The following is a 19,947-nucleotide window of genomic DNA, read 5'->3' as shown; positions in this document are numbered from 1 at the left end:
TTAGAAAAACGACATATGTTAGAGCGGTGAAGGTATTTGATTAGCTTTAATGTTTTTCTAGTTGAAGTACCTTCAAAAATTAGTTTTCTGAGTTTGGTTTGCAGCGCCATATCTTAGTAAAGTCACAGATTTGTATCCCTCTTTCCAAAATGTTGTCTTTTGGCATCTAGCATAATGAGCATAATATATTTGTTTTTGCTCTGAAGTGATTCTTTCACCTCTTTGTGTGCGCGCACATGTTGAGTGAGTGTTAAAATTAGATGCCCCGAGAATGTTGTATATTTTTCACAATCTATGATGAATATGACTCATATGATCGGTTTTGTGCCTCATATCAGATCATTAAAGGCTTTTATTTTGAAGGTAGTTGTAAAACCGGAAGTTCCGTTTATGCAAGTCGCTGATGGCTTGACGCCAGCTTGACGCCCATGCTTGACGCCCATGCTTGACAAAGTGTTTCACGACACGAACATAAGGAGAACATGTCGGAGTCGTCAGCACCCCAAACCAGGTCTCTGAAAAACAAGAGGGTGAGGTCCTGGAGGATGGCTCTTCTGGTAAGTTTAAGAATGTAATGCTATAGTAACGTTAGCTGGTTCTAGCTAGCTAGTTGTTTGCCTGGCTTACATTACTTTCTTTCAGAAGCTTTGGTGAGCTTCCTTTTTGAGCTAAGTTTAGCTTACGCTATCATATAAAACTCATAGCTGCCAAGTCTCACTCTTTGGCCGTGAGACACACGCAAATCAACCCGTTCACACTCTCACACGCCACACCTCAAATGTCTCACGCGGAGAAATTAATCCCCAAAATAACATTTGTTTTGAGGGATTTTATTTTAAAATTCTTATTTTGAAAAGCTAACAGACATGAGTGCCGTGACTTCCTCTTTCTGAACGCGCATTAACGTTATGCTTTGATGTGCACTATGCATTCGAAGCGGGAGGCGAGCCCCCTACCTATACCTTCTCTTCTGAGGTGTGTGTTGATAGCCTGCCAAGTTACCGCTGATAAGAATTGTGTCCCCGCCGGCCGGTGAGCGCGCGTGCATCAAACATATTAACCCTTCAATTTCACTCAAGTAAATTCAGAAGATCTTTGGATCGTTTTGTATATTATTTTTTGGTAATTTAGTTTGAAAATTAGGTTTGCAAAGTAACAAATGGCTCATCCGCCAATAAAAATGCTTTTATTCTTCTGTGTAATGAACTGTAGCCTATGTATTGCACATTTATAGCACTTTTCATAACACAAATCAAGGTAGCCTAAGAGGAGGGACCAAGTAACCCAGATGTTTTATTTTAGCCTAGTAGTAATTTTTTTTCTTTGAATAAAGCCTAATGCTGCTAGTAAAATACCATACTCAATAGTAGACATGATATAGAATAATTACCTTTATTACAGTTTAACCAAATGTTTTAACAATAGGCTACAGGAGATATTTGAAAGCACTACACATGAATTGAATGCTATTCAATAACATTTGTGTCAGCGAAACCGTGAATGTTCTCTTTTACTTTACACAAAAATGAATGCAGAAAAGGCACACATTGCTTCATAAAAATTCACCAGAATGCAGGAAATTAAGTCTGGGACCCCCAGACCCCCACTCATAATGTGTCCACACCCAATGTTTAATTAAAACCTGTCCTACGACTTTGCAATTCATGAATTAGTTTATTTTAATAAGATTTTTGATGTTTTATCACATTTTCCAATTGTCTTTATTTCTGATTTATTATGAACGATATATAAACTTGCAGGACACTAGCAACAATTATTGGGTGGGAGAGAGGACACGGTTTTGGGTCCCTCGGCCAAAAAATCTCACTCCAAACTTTTGGTGAAACTTGGCAGCCCTGATATAAAACTGAAACCAAACGTATCTGTTCTGCCCCCACAATTTGTTTTTGCTTTAGACAACTGGTGGTTAAAAACGGCATCGCATGTGTGATTTGTTTTTTTTGACCCTCCTGGTTTACCTTAGTTTAGTTTGATGCAACCAGCAAGAGAGCGCAGCATGTCAGTTAATTCTCAGCTTTGTTGTCCTGAGAAAGTCTCAGTCTGTGAGTATTTATGTTTAAAGCTTCTTAAAGGCCTACTTCACCGGTTTGAATATGAAGGTGTATTGAATTCTGAGATCCTATGTAGTATAAATGTGCAAAAAAAAATTAAATCGGTTCATCCTAGCCTGAGAAAAGGCAGAAAGAGTGTTTTTTTTTAACCCTATATTTCTCTTTCTCGTGACATCACAGAAAGAGAAATATAGGGTTAAAAAAAAACGTACTTTGTAAATATTACTGTGATGTCACAGTAAAAGACATCACAGTAATATTTACAAAGTAAGATTTTTTTTAACCCTATATTTCTCTTTCTGTGATGTCACGAGAAAGAGAAATATAGGGTTAAAAAAAACACTCTTTCTGCCTTTTCTCAGGCTAGGATGAACCGATTTAAAAAAAAATTGCACATTTATACTACATAAGATCCCAGAATTAATACACCTTCATATTCAAATCGGTGAAGTAGGCCTTTAATCACTTGTGTGGCATAGCAACTATGTTTGTTTAATTTCTGCGTGTTTAATTTTAATTTAAATTTGGCGATGCTAATCGCGGCAGCATTTTACATTGAGAATGAATTGTAAGTTAGCATTGAAGCTAGCGGGACCTAAAAGCCTTGTTAATGGCTGCTCATTTGTTTTATGCTAGTGTTAAGCTAGTTGTAGCTTTTGTATAGTGTGTGTTCATTTGTATGAATATATTGTAAAGTCCGTTTTTTGTATGTTTTCTACAGTTTTACAAAACATCTGAAGTAATCGGAAACTTATCAAAGGCCTAAACCCTATCTTGTATCCTGGGCTTTCTTTCAAGGAATCAACTTTCTGTTAGCTATCTGCTAAGCTAAGCTAACCGAGAGCAAGAGCAGAATAGTATCTATTACTAACAGTTTTGTCATGCTAGCTTGTCAGGAAGGGGCCAAGTAATGCTACAAAATCGGTTTAGTCCATGATACAGATTCAAAATAATCCTGAATGGTTATTTCTGTGCTGACCCCAGGTGCTGCCCAAATGGCCCCAACTGCCAAACTGGGTCTACAGAAATATAAACCTGAGCTGGCCAGGTTTAAATTAGAATGCCAGGATGAAAAAATAAAAGACCTGACAACGGAGAGAGATTTCTTGAAGGGACAACTATCTGAATGAAAGAAAATAATTACTTTTTTCAACCATTTTCACCATTACAGACACAATTTACTTTGATACTGCACCCCCTTTTGCAGATTCCATGTCCAAATGGCTTAAATGCTTATTGTAACCTGTCTGCTATCTGTCTAATTGTAATCAATGTTTATTTGTATTGTCTTTATACAGTAACAAGAAAGACCAGCCTGACTCAACCTTCCCCTGAGGCAACGGAAAAGCCCGACTCGGATTCGTCTGAGTCAAGTCCGTTGTCGTCTGACTCCTCCTCAGACGATGGGAAGAGGAAGTATAGCAGAAGTCAGCATTGTACTGTTGCAGAGGGGGCTAGCAGTAGAGGGCTTTTTTTTTTTTTTTACCACATACTGTATATAAAATGATCTGTTCAAATGTATGCATTAATAATTTCACTGCTTTAGTTTGCAACCAGACAGCCATTTATTTTTGCACTTCTTTTCGAGTGTAGTTCAGCCATGTATTAACACACCATCTCGTGTTGGTGCAGAGCAGCGAATAAATCATCAAATTTGAGTTAAAGCAGCTGATTTACGTAGTAATACATGGCCGAATCAAACTGACAAAATCATACATTTAGAGAACAATTGCATGGACTTGTATTTGTTAGGTTAGCAATTATATATGTGGTGAAAATTGTGGCACTTTTCTGCTTGTCCTATCTGCAACAGTATAATGCTGACTTCTGATACAGCAACGTCTCGCCTAAAGTCTTATAGTGATGATTGCCATCTCCATAAGGTTACAGATTCAATATGCAGAAGCAACTCATACAACCCCGTCGTTTTATATTGTTTTCCCTACAACATTTTTTTTTTTAATTATTGTTTGATGGAAGTTTTTTTTGCTCTACTTGTTTAATTGTTTTGTTGTTCTTATTCATTTAATATTTTTAATTAATAGTCCAGTCTTAATCATTGGACACTTGAATCGATGTCAGGCAGCATTTTTATTTTACAAAAGTTATTTTTTTTTACACTTAGTAAAATGTTGTTTCTGAAAGTTCTGGAAAAAAATCTGATTTTTACAAATGCACAGTTGTGATTTGTTTCCTTAATTATTGATTTTCAAGAATATTTTTCATTGAAGTTCTGAAGATTTTAAAGGAAAATAAATATATATTTTTCAAAAGAGCTGTCTTAAAGTGTGTTTTTGTGCTTAAGCGCTCTAACATTGTATTTACATGTAGTTTTTCTAATTCTAAGTGTATTAAAGGACTTAAGCAATGTTCTCGCTTTAGATCCAGTACCTTCAAAATGCATAGTTAACTGTTTAATAAAGGACTTATTACCTTAATAAGCATTGTTCATAGAGCATATAGTTAACTGTTTAATAAAGGACTTATTAACCTTAATAAGCATTGTTCATAGAGCATAGTTAACTGTTTAATAAAGGACTTATTAACCTTAATAAGCATTGTTCATAGAGCATAGTTAACTGCTAATAATTGATTAATAAAGATGTGTTTACCTTCATAAAGCAACAAACAATGCTTAGTAAAGGTTTAACAATGACATAATAGGCAAGTTAGTAAGACTCAATAAATAGGTTTGTAATGCTTTTATTAACAGCTATCAGAAACTCATAAGACTTTTATTAATGCTATTAAGCAATCAATAAATAGTTAAGAAGTTTCTTATAAGTGCTTATAAAAGTCTTATAATCACACTGTCAACGTGTTTATTATGCATAGTGCACATCAAAGCATAACGTTAATGCACGTTCAGAAAGAGGAAGTCACGGCACTCATGTCTGTTAGCTTTTCAAAATAAGAATTTGAAAATAAAAGTCCCTCAAAACAAATGTTATTTTGGGGATTAATTTCTCCGTGTGAGACATTTGAGGTGTGGCGTGTGAGAGTGTGAACGGGTTGATTTGCGTGTGTCCCACGGCCAAAGAGTGAGACTTGGCAGCTATGAGTTTTATATGATAGCGTAAGCTAAACTTAGCTCAAAAAGGAAGCTCACCAAAGCTTCTGAAAGAAAGTAATGTAAGCCAGGCAAACAACTAGCTAGCTAGAACCAGCTAACGTTACTATAGCATTACATTCTTAAACTTACCAGAAGAGCCATCCTCCAGGACCTCACCCTCTTGTTTTTCAGAGACCTGGTTTGGGGTGCTGACGACATGTTCGCCATATGTTCGTGTCGTGAAACACTTTGTCAAGCATGGGCGTCAAGCATGGGCGTCAAGCTGGCGTCAAGCCATCAGCAACTTGCATAAACGGAACTTCCGGTTTTACAACTACCTTCGAAATAAAAGCCTTTAATGATCTGATATGAGGCACAAAACCGATCATACGAGTCATATTCATCATAGATTGTGAAAAATATACAACATTCTCGGGGCATCTAATTTTAACACTCACTCAACATGTGCGCGCACACAAAGAGGTGAAAGAATCACTTCAGAGCAAAAACAAATATATTATGCTCATTATGCTAGATGCCAAAAGACAACATTTTGGAAAGAGGGATAAAAATCTGTGACTTTACTAAGATATGGCGCTGCAAACCAAACTCAGAAAACTAATTTTTGAAGGTACTTCAACTAGAAAAAAATTAAAGCTAATCAAATACCTTCACCGCTCTAACATTGTATATGTCGTTTTTCTAATTCTCATTGTATCCACCTTGACAAGATATAGTACTTAGTAACTGTTAAAAAGGACTTATTAACCTTAATAAGCATTGTTCATAGAGCATAGTTAACTGCTAATAATTGATTAATAAAGATGTGTTTACCTTCATAAAGCAACAAACAATGCTTAGTAAAGGTTTAACAATGACATAATAGGCAAGTTAGTAAGACTCAATAAATAGGTTTGTAATGCTTTTATTAACAGCTATCAGAAACTCATAAGACTTTTATTAATGCTATTAAGCAATCAATAAATAGTTAAGAAGTTTCTTATAAGTGCTTATAAAAGTCTTATAATCACACTGTCAACATGTTTATTATGTTATTATCAACACTTATATATAGTCTTATTAACACAAATTAATGTTAATAAGCATCTAATAAGGTCCTTATTACCTATTAACTAAGGCTTACTACAAGAACCTTAGTATAAAGCGTTACCGTATATTTATCTGCTTTCTTGTCAAGCATTCGATGAGAAGATTGATATACCACTTTCTTATGTGTTTGTTTTATATGAAGATTGAGCTAGAAGCTTCTTTAGCTTAGGTTAGCAATTATATTATTATTAATAATCCAGAATCACAAAAACTAAATGAAGTATGTTAAGTTATTATGTAATTAATAGTTTTGTCTTATCTACAGACAAAGGATTATGAAACTGGTGCAATAGGCTGCATGCCCTTTCGTCGCTCGAAACCGGCCTGCTTTGTCAACTCTGGGTTTGATAATAAACAAGCCATGCAGCGACAACAGATAAACGGCCTCACATCATTCCTGGATGCTTCGCAGGTGTACGGCAGCACTCCACAATTGCAGAGCTTCCTACGTGACCTTTCTGGCCTTAATGGGAAACTTTCTGTCAATGACCAATTCAAGGATCGTAAAGGCAGAGCCTTTCTTCCATTCGTAGCCAATGTGCCCTCACCATGTCACAGCGAGGAGTTCCAAGTGGATTGCTTCAGTGCTGGGGACAGCCGGTCCAACGAGGGTCTGCCCCTGACCTCTTTGCATACCCTGTCGCTGAGGGAACACAATCGGGTTGCGGAGGCACTGGCAAACATGAACGGTCACTGGAGCCCGGAAACTGTTTACCAAGAAACTCGCAAGATTATTGGAGCACTGCACCAGGTATTTGACTAGTAACTCACCTCACATTTGCACCTTTAAATCTTCCAAATTTCTAAAATGAATTCAAAAGTTGTAGGTTTAAAGTCTTTGCTGGTTGCCCAGACAACTTCACAACAGTTCCTAGGAAGTCAATTGTGTAACCCCCTTTAAAATAAAATATACAAATTTGAGAAGCTGGAACCAGTGAATTGATAAATTGATTATCACGGTTTTTGCTTATCATTTGTCAATTGTATAAACTAGTTGTCTCTGGTTTAATTTGAAATGTTCGGTGAAAAGTACAAGACACTTTCTGCCTCTCTTTTTTAACATCTGTCACAAAGCCATCCCTCCTAGTCAGAATCCCACAGTAACACGTCTCAAATAATTGTAAACATTACTTTCAATTGGTCAGACTACAGCCGAATGCTTAGGCGTTAACTATCTTTTAATGTTTAGTTATTATATAGTTAACTTTTAGTTAATGCTTAGTTAACAAGCAGTTAATTAATGTACCCTTATTGTAAAGTGTTTCCTAAATTAGTCAGAAAACATTAGCCTCATAAATATAAAGCCATGTGCATGAACACAGCCTCAACAGTTGTACAATGAAAATCCCAAAGGACCATAAATGGTCCAGGGGTGCAAAGAGGGTTAATCAAAGTCTTGTGGCAACATAGCAAGCGTGTGATGCACACACTCCGTCAGATGTTTGAATTTTCTTTTGCTTCATTGTGACCCCCCCCTCCCCTCTTTTTAACTTTCAGATCATAACATTTAGAGATTATCTTCCAAAAATTCTCGGCCCGGAGGCTTTTGAAAATTTTATTGGACCCTACCAGGGATATAATCCAGCGACGGACCCCTCAAGTGCCAACGTGTTTTCCACTGCTGCATTCCGGTTTGGCCACGCTACCATCGCTGCATCCACCATGAGACTGAATGGGAGCTTTCAAGAAGATGAGGTTTTCCCAAATATGAGACTGCGAGATGCTTTCTTCTCTCCATGGAGAATAGTCAAAGAAGGTCAGTACACTCTTATAAAGCTGCCTATCTGAACTAAGAATGCATCCTGCAAGCACGCTTAACACACCGTTCCTCCGCTGGGGAACTTATTGTTCCTCAGCCTGACTGTTTGAGCTGTACTGTGCAGAATAATGTATCGGCCAAGTTTGACACTAGAAGTCAGTTTTTACATACATTTCTGTAGTTTTGACCAAATTCTTCAAAACTTAATTCGACACAGGAGCCGTTTTATTTTGTCATGACTGCTTAGAGTATTTCTGCATCCCACAGAGAGAAACATCTTAAAAGCTGTATCTTATACTGAAAATAAGCAATACTGTTTTTGTGTCTAGGTGGAATTGATCCAATCATGAGAGGCATAATTGGAACTGAAGCATTAGCTAATACTGCAGACAAGCTTGTGACAGCAGAGGTAACAAATAATCTGCTCGTTCTTGAACATCCAGGGCAGATAGATTTACCTGCACTGAATCTGCAGAGAGGACGAGATCACGGTCTCCCAGGTACGTGCCATACTTTAGCCTGTTAGATCAGTGGGACAATGAACAATCAATGCCTTATTTAATCTTTGAAGCTTAAAAAGCAGTGTACACACCCTTTCCTTTTGTCAACATACTCAAGCCTATTCATTCACTCATTCATTCATACGTTTTCAATGACAAACCACCAGTCTGTCAAACCATTACTATTCACTTGATGAGACAACATCCAGCTGTGTTATCAGCTTGTTTCAGTAAATTGATTGTGTAAAGCTGGGATGGAGCGGTGACTCCTCGTCTCTGGCGTGGTGGATAATAAGCAAAGAGGTAGATTCTCTTTATCCTTTATGGTGTATTTATTCTCCTGAATACATGACTGACTACTGTCCAGTCAGTTCAACAACAATGTACAACGTGACAGTTTGACCTGTGCGTTACTTCACTAGAACGTAGTGACATCATCACGTTGTCCCTTCAGAGTAAGGGCGCAATCATATAATAACACTTAACACCCCCACTCGCACTTAGCTTACTGGGTTACCTGAAAAACAGAACAATAACAAGGTTTCCCTCTTTGGCTTAACACACAGATATACTCTGCGCTTTTAAGTGCCAAACATATCCTGAGCAAACGTCTTTAGCTTTAGCTTAGTGGCTGGCTTTGTCAACACATCGGTAATCATTTGCTCAGTAGGACAGTATTCCAAAGTTACCTTTCCATTATTTACAGTTTCCCTGATGAAGTGGTACTTAATATCTATGTGCTTGCATCTTTGCCTGCTTACTGGGTTTCTGGCTAGTGCAATAGTACCCTGGTTGTCTTCGTAAACCTTTGTTTGTGTATATTTGTATTTGTCCATGCCTTCTAGTAGCTGTTCTAAGTAAATGCATTCCTGTAAGGCTGATGCTAAAGACATGTACTCAGCCTCGCATGTAGATAACGCTACTGTTGGTTGTTTTCTGCTTTTCCATGAGATGAGAGAGCTTCCCTCACTCAAACTGGCACAATATCCTGTTATACTATGCCTATCTGTTACGGCTGACGCCCAGTCAGCATAACAGTACATTCATTCATTTTGTACCTTTGAGGTATCTGAACACGTGTTTTACTGTGTTCCAATGTTCTTCCGTTGGTTCAGCAAAATGCTGAGATAATTTACTGACCAAAAAGCCTAGATCTGGTCGAGTGCATGTGGACAAGTATATTAAACTTCCCACTGCCTCCCTGTACTTCTTTGGCTCAATACTTTTTTCAGCATCCTCTGAGTACTCAAGCTTTGGCTCACATGGAGTCTCTCTTGGCCTGCAATCCTGCATTTCAAACCTCTCTAGTATCTTGGTTGCATATCTCTGCTGTGACATTGTAACCTGACCCTCTTGTGTGCACACAGTTGTCTGCAGGATTCTGTTCAAAACCATTCTCTGTTAGATATGTATGTAACATCAGATTCCTATTTCTCCCAGACTGTTTTAGGCCATATATAGACTTCTGTAATTTACACACCATTGTTTCACCTGTTTCAGACTCTTTCTCAAAACCTTGTGGTTGCTCCATATACTGTATATTTCACAGTCAATCGGTGCATGCAAATAGGCCGTCTTAACGTCCATCTGGTGCAAGATAAGATTCTCCTGTGCTGCCTTTTGCATGACCACTCTCACACTCGTCATATCTGCTGTAGGTGAGAATGTCTCTTCATAGTCAATTCCTTGTTTTTGACTGTAGCCTTTCGCTACAAACCTCACCTTCTACTTGTTAGATCCGTCGATATCCCTCTTGAGTGCATAGACCCACCTACCCCCCACTGCCTGTTTACCCGGTGGCAACTGAGTGAGGCTGTAAGTCTTGTTCTCCTCCAGTGGTTGCATCTCCTCATCCATTGCATTTTTCCAATGCTTTGACTTTGTTAACGCTATGGCGTCCTGGGCCGGAATGAGTCATCGAAGCTCTTGAACTTTCCGATGTCATTGACAATGTGGAATGTCGCTCCCCCGTCCACCATGATGCCCTTCATGTTCACATTGTCCGGTGGTTTCTTTCTTTTGGTGTGCTTGGCCTTGAAGAGGAAGTGCTGGTCGCTAATCGGTTCCTCTGCGACTCTTCTGGCTCCAGCTTGAGTCCTCTTTTTCCTGCATATAGACTCTTGGTGTGTGTTGCTCTTGCAGTAACCGCACCACACTTTTATGGAGCATGTTCTTGACTTGTGTCCTTTTATTCCACACCTGTAGCATGTCACTTCGGAATCTTCACTTTTTCTGCTGCTGGCGTGGGTTTTGGCGGGGTCTCGGCTTGGCCTCACACTCGTCTTCCTCACGTTGTCTGCGGATTCTACAGTGTTTACTTTCTCAGACTCTTCAGAAATAAGTAGCCTTCTCTCGAAGTCTGTGAATGTAACCTTATCCTCATTCTGTGTTACATGGACGGCTAGAGGCTTGAAGGAGTCTGGTAGTCCGTTTAATACCATGGCTATGGTCAGTCCATCACTCATGGTCTCACCCGCATCTCTCAAAGCAGTAATGAAATCTTGTTTCCCAAAGTTCATATTTGTCTTCTGATCCATCAAATAAAAGCTTTGCTGTGATGATTCCTGCCGCTGTGCTTGGCATTTTTGCTAACGCGCCAATTTCACTCGGGGGGCTAGTAGCGCGAGCAAGGTCTGAATCTACTGTTTAGAGAACACAACCAACACATGCTACCTATGGAAAATTACTCTGGTAAAAGTTAAAGCCATCCCTAAGAAAATCACATGAGTAAAAGTCTTAAAGTAGCTTACATTAAATCTACTTGACTGTCAAAGGTACATGTCAGGTATTAAAATGTACTTAAAGGTACAACGAGTAAGTCGGCACGTTGGCGACACCTTTGAACAAAAGCGGTAGTATTTTTACGACGCCAGCTGTCGTGAAGCTGTTTTCTAGCTCGTGCAGGGCCTCAAGATTCAAATAATCAGGAAGCAATATAGTGCGTGTCCGTGTGTTGAAAGTGTGAGGGCACCGGACTCTTTTCGGCTCGGTGAGAGTGGTTAGTGACACAGCATCAACTACACCTGACCTGATTGCAATGAGTTGATCCATTGTCACCTCTCACGGAGCTGAACGAGTATGTGTCCCCAGTCCCCACACAAAGCGAATGAACGAGAGACGGCAGTTAGTTATGGATCACGATGAGGTAATGTGTTTATGTTGTTGTAAATAATGACTATTTCAGATGAATAATGGTCATCTGATGATGCTGGTGAGGCAAAGTAAACTTTGTTTTAGTAGGCTACCGCTCATTCATTTAGGAGTAAACACTGCAGTCTAGTTTCGCTGCGTGAAATTGTGTATACGTTGCTTGGCAACGCCCTCCCGCCCGCCTATCACTCTCCCTTTGAGCTTTTCTTCATTGCATTTTATTTTTTTTTCTTTGATGGTTCAGCCCCGTTATCAGTCATTATGACGACAAATAACTGTCTCAAACAAGGCTCCCGCTCCCCTTCTAGGATGACCGGATCGCATTTCCATTACTTTTCACACGTCCCGCAAATTGAGACGTTGTCCCGCATTGTTATTGAAAGTGAGCCCCCCTTTTTAAATGCGTTTTATAATCTGGCATTTATCCGATAGCTGTCAGGAGACAGCAGTCTCCGTTTGTCTGTGTGTGTGTTTGTCTGTGTGTGTGTATCGGGCTGCTGGGCTCAGTGGCTCTGTGAAGGTGCTGCCTGCAGTGCTTCAACGTTCACTTTCCTGTTACTTCAAAATAAAAGCCAACTCACGTTTGTCAAGTGAAATGCTAATGTGAAGCCAGTGAAATGCTTTTAATGTGAAGCCGCAGCCTTAATGCTCTATTTGTTTAACAGTAGCTAACTTAACTGCTGCACGCTGATCTAAAGATAGTGTTTTTTTAATTTAGAAAGCCGTGTCTCTGGCATTACCGGTGGTGACACGAGTTTATTTTGCTAAAAAAACGGCACTTTGTCCCGCACAAACGTAGTCTTTGTCCCACATCTGGTGAATTGGGATCTGGTCTCCCGCTCCCCTTCCCTCACCTGGAGTGATAGGCTTTTCAATTCACGTTCCTGCGCCACACTGAAATCTGCGACCAATACGGATATGTGACCATAGAGCATGCACGCGTGAACCGAAAATCGGACTGGGTGTACGACCAGATCAAATGCAGTAATAAAAACTATATAAAAACGTCTTTCTTTGCACTGATGGTCTCGTTTGCTGTTAAAGGTAATTTATGATTATCAGAGGAAAAATTAGGCTGTTTAAAAGATATTTAAATGTTACTCGTTGCCGCTTTAAGTATCAGAAGTAAAAGTAAACAGTACCAAGGAACAAAAAAAAACTGATATGTTTCCCCCCTTCAATTTAAATCTTATTTAAATCACTTTTAATTGAATTTAAACTTTTAATGGTATTTCTCCCTCTCCTCCTGTAATTCACTCATTTTCCTCCCCTGGCCCTCTTCTCTCTCTCATCTTATTCTATCCTCTATACCAAATTATTTTTAAATTTTTTATCTTTCGAGGTTAACCTCATAGGACCTGGGGCCTCATTTATAAAGCTTGCTGCGCACAAAAACCTTGTGTAGACAGGCAGACATGGCGGTAAAATGTGCGGTGGCAAAACGTTGGTATTTATAAAGAAATTCTTTGCGGAGAATTGTGCGTATCCCTACGCCAACTTTTGACCATGCGTCGAGCTCATGCAAGGTTTTCCTGACTCGGGGAATCAGCGACCCTCAATGGCAACACCATGAAATAAAGCTCAGTCATCAGAAAAACACAAACATATTACTGTGAAATGCTTGACATCCAATATATTTAATCAATTATATGTATGAGCGTCCCTATAGTTGCGAATATAGGCCACTGTAGTATATTGTATGCAGTTATGATGTTGGTTGATTTACTTATCAAGTAGGTCTTTACATGTTTTGGTTATATCTTTTAATTGAATCTTATAGCGCTACTCTATGATAATATACGTCGGGAGGTGTGTCCGTGACGTGAGTGGCCAGCGGGAGAGCAAGTCTATATTTTAGGCGGTGTGTCAAAGACATTTTTTACAAAGTTAAAGCCAACAAATGTATTTCAAACTGTATATTTCGTTAGATAAAATCATGTTATGAATTTAGCAAATCATTACATGCATCTCTTTCCTATAGCAATTCACCCTGGAAGTTTTAACTACAAGAGGACGTTGTTGGAAATGTGTGGATCTCACGTGAAGGAAACAATGCTCTGGAATAAACTAAAATGCATTATTTCACTTCTCAGAACACATTTTATATATAATACGTGATATTTCATACAGTACACAGTTGGGTGAAACTGCTTTACAAAGACTAATGACTGTGCCAATCACGATATGTGATAAATGCGCGCGCACGTGTGTATGTGTGTTTGTGTGCCAGAAACTGCAGCACATGCACATCACGGGCTTTCTTCCTTCCCAGTCGCTTTCTTTGCGGCCGGTTGCCTCCCTTTTTTCCTCATGTCAGTCAAAATTCCGTGCTTATTAAGAGCGTCATCATATTCAGGAGCTATTTAGCATCCTCCATGTATGGTAGATTGTGGGATGAAACTGGGAGGTGAAGTGGGAGGACACAGGGTGGAAATCGTCTGCACAATTCACCGCAGGTGGGTATTTATAAAGGGAAGATTACGTGCAGGTGTGCGCCGCACAGTTTTATAAATCTGAATTTTTTTGCGCAGCACATTTCTGGCTTTGTGCGAACGCGATGTTTTAGGATGGTTTCTACGCACACCATTATAAATGAGGCCCCTGGCGTCCACCTGTGTGGACATCACATTTTGGGCTTTTCTAGACCGCAATGCAAAATGTTGCTCTAAAAAGGGCCTGGGGTCCACATACAAGGACATTATACTGCCACTTAGTGGTGGCAGAAGAGTATAATACATTACACTTTAGATTCAAGATGGCCGACAACACACCCAAAAGTTCAACACACCCAAAATGGCAACTCCCGATCCAAACTTCGACCAGGAAAAAAATCTAATCAAATTTCAGGGCTGATTCTTGTTCAGATATGTATAAAAGTGTTCAATGTTTGTTATGAAATTAAACATTTTACAAAAGCTAGTAACTGTAACGATGTACCATGCTGCTAAATATGATGTACACATATGTGGACAGAGGGACTTCATTCTGTTAGTTTTATTGTAAAATCCTTGTATGTGGACAGCGGGACTTTGTTCTGTTGAACATTTTTATATGTTTTCAATCAATCAATCAATCAATAACCTTTCACTCTTCACTAAAGAGACACTGAGTTTTCCCTCATGTACAGTTACAATGAGTACATTTCAGTAAATTTCAACCCCAGGGCCAGGTTTCCGGCTCCTTACTCAAGGGCCGGGGCCAGGGCCAAGGCCAGGTTTCCGGCTTCCAACCCAAGGGCCAAGGCCAGGTTTCCGGCTACCAGGGCCATGTTTTCGGCTACCAAGGCCAGGATTCTGGCTACCAATCCAAGGGCCAAGGTCACGATTCTGGCTACAAACCCAAGGGCCAAGGCCAGGTCTCTGATTACCAACCCAAGGGCCAGGGCTATGGACAGTTTTCCGGCTACCATCCTTAGGGGCCAAGGACAGGATTCTGGCTATCCGGGCCAGGTTCGGGCTACCAACCCAAGGGCCAAGACCATGGATTCTGGCTACAAACCCAAGGGCCAAGACCAGATAGCCAGCTACCAACCCAAGGGCCAAAGCCATGGATTCTGGCTACCCGGGCCAGTTTTCCGGCTACCATCCCAAGAGCCAAGGCCAGGATTCTGGCTACAAACCCAAGGGCCAAGGCCAGATTGCCAACTACCAACCCAAGGGCCAAAGCCAGGTCTTTGACTACCATCTCAGGGGCCAAGGCCAGGATTCTGGCTACCATTCAGGATATACGTCTTCCTGCAACTGTTAGCAGCCTTTCTAATGAGCCATATTGCTCAAAGGGGCACAATTGTTGTTTCTCATTTTGTTTTTGCACTCAGGAAAAATCCTGCTGTGTTCAGGCACCAAAAAAAGAGTTTTGTTCATGATTATTATTCATGACTTTATTGTGTTTTATCTCGATTTAAAACCGCGGTCCTCATATGTGGACATCATTTTTCTCAGAAACTACATCATGTAAAAAGATCATTCTTGGTTTTTACACTCATTAGGTCCCAATCAGCCCAAATAGCAAAGAGAAATAAAAATGCATGCCATGCAAGAGTTCGGGTCCTAGGAGGAAAGGAAAATTAATGAAACATATCTCTCTCTCTTACCCCCACATCCCCCTATTCCCTCGTATTCGTCTTTCTCTGGGCTACCGGATTTTGTTGCAGACATAATAGATGCGGCAGCACCAGCTAAACAGACACCATCATCAATGTGTCTGTTTAGCTACATAGAAATTTGCTCCGTGGTCTTGTTGGATACTCCCCAACTTGTCCTGACTAGAGCGTCAGTTGTATGCGCGTGAATACATTCAGTCCAGATACAATATCATGAGATTAATTATTCCAATTTTGACTATGTACTAGCAGTGTCCTATGTAAATGCAGTGGAGAAAAAGTATGTATTTTTTCTTAATAATTTAATGAAGTAATAGTGAAAGTTGCAATAAATATAAACACTCAACTAAAGTACATACAGATACTCAAAAAATCTACTTAATGAAGTAATTAAGTACTTGTACTTAAGTACTTTACACCAGTGTAGTGGAGGCAAAAGTAATTATTTGTCTTCTCAAATTTTCCACTTTGGAGGGGGTCAGAGCGCAGGGTCAGCCCCTGAAGTAGTTTGGGCTTAAGTGCCTTGTTCAAGGACACAATGGTAGGCCCTATAGCCGTAATACCAGCCACCACTGATGTTACAAATAACACCCTCCTGTACAGTGCTGGGGATTGAACCAGCAACCTCATGGTTACTGGTCGGACCCCTTACCTCTAGGCCATCCTACCACCCTATAGTGTTCACCATAGTGTGGCTTTAATCTAATATTCATAATACAGAAATCTTAGTTTACCCAAGATTATGGGAAATTCCACCACATGTTTTCACATCAGTCTATGCACAGGTCTTGTGGACTATAACTATGCCTTCTCTCCTAGCTCTCAGCAAGAAAGGAAACTGTGAAATGAATGTGCTGACTATTCAATTATTATGTGCTGAAATTTCTTTGCAGGATACAATGATTGGAGATCATTCTGTGGGCTGAAGAGAATCCAGACACTGGACGAGCTCATACAGGTTGTGAGTGACGCCAGGGTTGCAAAGAAGATATTGAACACATACAGAAATCTGGACAATATCGATGTATGGCTTGGAGGTCTTGCTGAAAACCGTTTGCCGGGCGCAAGAAATGGTCCACTCTTTGCCTGCCTGATTGGAAAGCAGATGAAGGCGCTCCGTGACGGCGATAGGTACATCAATATTTGTTTCATTTAAACAATGCTATGTATCAGTGTTATGTACAGTACCTCACCTTTCACTGTATGACTTCAGAGATCAGGAGTACATTTCTTTCTCAGGCTTTTATTTACGTATTGAGATGTTTAATCATAAATGGAGAAATCAAGCATTTCTTTTTTGGTTTCAGGTTTTGGTGGGACGCTGAAGGTATATTCACTGAAATCCAGAAGGCTGAGCTTTTAAAAGTTTCTCTGTCGCGGATCATCTGTGACAACACCGACATAGAAGAAGTCCTTCCTGATTCATTCAGGTTCAGGAAATACCCCTCTGGTTTCGTCTCCTGTGATCATATTCCATCGATCAATTGGGAAGCTTGGAGAGAGGCGAAGGGCCGAGGTGAGCTTAAGAAACTGTTGGGCTCAACATGACTCAAGACAAAAAAATCATACATTCCTTTGATGTGTTTTGTTCGACTATACATTAACATAAAAAGAACTATTACCATTCAATTTCAGCCTTGGAAGAGTGTGGCCCTCCAAGACAGATAGAGAATGGGGATTTTATTTTGACTTCCTCAGATGGCCGACTGATTGCTCTGTACTCGTGTTACGATGGATTCATGTTGATGGGTACTGCTTCAATAGTTTGTGAGGGACATCGATGGAATGATCACCCCCCACAATGCACAGGTACGAGAACTGTTTTTGAACCTTATGTTTGTTTCAAGGCTTCTGTTTGGAATGACTATTTCCATGTGCAGTAGTTTAACCCCAAAAAGTGATTCTGGTTAATAAGCTCGCAGGTTTATGACATTTTGTGTGTGTATGAACAGCAACATATTGAATAGTATGCAGATCAGCAAAGTAAAGATTTGGTTTTGTACTACAGATTGTTGGACATGCAACATTCTAGTTCCCTTGTCTGACTGGAACTTTACTGCTATCTTCTGGTACTTATAGAGAAATGTTCCAATATGAATATATTGGGGGGCTGCTTTAGGAGGTTAGCTAGTGAGTCAAATTCTCAGTGCCATTATTATATAGCATTTTTTAAATCCCCCTTCAGCAAAATCCCAAAGTTGGATTAAATGAAATACATTATTTAGTAGTGTTGAATGTTTTAATGAGTTCATCAACTTCCAAGCAGTCATTTACATCATAGTAATGGGCCTCAGTGACTTCGATCTCGGTTGAATCAGGTAATTTATCATAGTGAACAGAATATCTTCTCAAATTTAGATTTTAAAAATACCTCACTAACAAAATTTCAAGAAAACATTTACATATATAGTCTTTGTATGTCACATGGAGTGTACAAGCTGCAGAATGATTTTACGTGGTTTACTGCCAATATGTAAGTGACATGAAAATAACCATGTTGTTCTTTTATAGAGACTCCAAGAAGAGAAAAAGAGAAAAATGCAGCGGGACGAGAAATCCTATACTAATGTAATAATAATGTATACTAATCATATATTTTTAACCAAGCACAGAGAGACATTTCTATCTTTCTTTTCCTTTCTTTTTTATACTTAAATCTTTATTGATTTTTCAATACAAACAAATGAAAACAAATAGAACAATACAGCAAGGCACAGTTACAACAAACATTCATCCCACTTATTCCATCTTGCTAAGAACAGATCTCTGCAACTCAGCAGGAAGGTTAGTCTTCCATTTCTAAGATTTATTTAAATTGCAATTCTAGATTTTAGAAATTATTGATTTTGTGTATGCATTTATCAATAATTGTATGAAGTTCAGTTTTACCAATTTCTTAAATTCCCTCTCCAACACCTTCCATTTGGCTTCATATCCACTGTCAGCCCAAATGATAAGAGGGGGGAGAGACATACCACTTTTGTTTTTACTAATAAGTAATGCACTATGTCCTATAATTAGTATTTGTTTTTCCGTTCCGAATAAACCTTGAGCCATGTATTGGCTTTAGTGCAAGTACTGTTGACCATTTACTAAGATCCCCTTTAATTCCCTTATTTACAGGTTCATAATTTTCATTTATAGAAGTCTTTAGGATTGTGTTAACCAAATATCTAAGTATTAAATAGCTTTCTATGGCCAGTCAATGGGGAGTCTTTGTTTAAGTTAAGAACAAAGGCAATAATTGAATGCTAAACTTTGACTTTTGTTTATATTTAGCCTATTGCCTGTATATGATACAAATATGTCAAGGAGATCCAGTAGGGCAGGAAAGCAATCATCTTGGTTGCTAATATATAGTATATAGCAAAACATTGTCGGCATATAATGCTATTGTGTGTTTTTTGTTGTTAAACATAATTCCATCTATATAACTACATTCTCTTATTGCCTGTGTGAGAATAAAGATTATTGTAATATGTTTGGAATGCAGTATTGATCTAGTGTAAGTTGTTACATATTGTCCTGTTGAATTATTTGATAATTTATGTATAAAATGTGAGATATTTTTTTTCCTATTTTCCTTACCAATCATTTTGTAGCTTTGGGGCCTTCTTCATGAAGCCATTGTTTTATACATTTTTAATCTTTGTCTAATTCTTCCTTAGAAATGGCCAATATATGTTTTTTTATTTTATTTTTATTTCAATCATTATTTGGGGATTCAGATTTTTGCTGTTTTGTGTTTCTAAATCTTTAAGATAATTTTCAAATTGGTTCAGCCTATTCTGTTTTTATTTTGATTGCTGTACTAATCAATATAATGTTGCCCCTGACGACTGCCTTTAAGGTGTCCCACAGGATATAATTTGGGTCCAACTTCCCATCATCATTTAGGTCAAGAAAGTCTTAATTTCAGATTTCACCTGTTTAATTACTGTTTTGTTGTTCAATAAACTTGTATTGAGTCTCCAAATTTGTTTCTTTGGTCTTCTATCCAAATGTAATGTCAGGTGAATTGGAGTGTGTTGGTACGCTGTGTGAAATGTGATCATTTGTTAATCCTTTTTGACATACATTCAAGTTGAAAACCATACAAAATAAATTAATTTAATTTTTAACTATCTATTTAATTGTTTTTTGTAAATATAAAAAAACACCTGTTTGGAATATTACTCTCAAACATGTTAACTGGCAACAGG

The 19,947-nt window shown here is 38.9% G+C and overlaps 1 protein-coding gene across 1 annotated transcript in view; it reads left to right on the top strand.

Annotated features, from left to right (window-relative positions):
* Positions 1–19,947, top strand: part of LOC307261989 (thyroid peroxidase-like) — a gene marked incomplete at both ends in the record, with an annotated part of 40,013 nt that overhangs the window by 6,888 nt on the left and 13,178 nt on the right. The window contains 5 exons of the mRNA XM_080042720.1: positions 6,500–6,985; positions 7,732–7,990; positions 8,323–8,493; positions 16,639–16,876; positions 17,053–17,261. Of these exons, the coding sequence (XP_079898846.1) occupies positions 6,500–6,985; positions 7,732–7,990; positions 8,323–8,493; positions 16,639–16,876; positions 17,053–17,261 (1,363 nt within the window). The remainder of the gene's footprint in view (positions 1–6,499; positions 6,986–7,731; positions 7,991–8,322; positions 8,494–16,638; positions 16,877–17,052; positions 17,262–19,947) is intronic.

The sequence above is a fragment of the Ammodytes marinus genome (genome assembly GCF_949987685.1).
Source record: "Ammodytes marinus genome assembly, chromosome: 15".
NCBI lineage: Eukaryota > Metazoa > Chordata > Actinopteri > Uranoscopiformes > Ammodytidae > Ammodytes > Ammodytes marinus.
The sequence above is the reverse complement of the archived record's forward strand: the minus strand, read 5'-3'. Positions and strand labels throughout refer to the sequence as shown.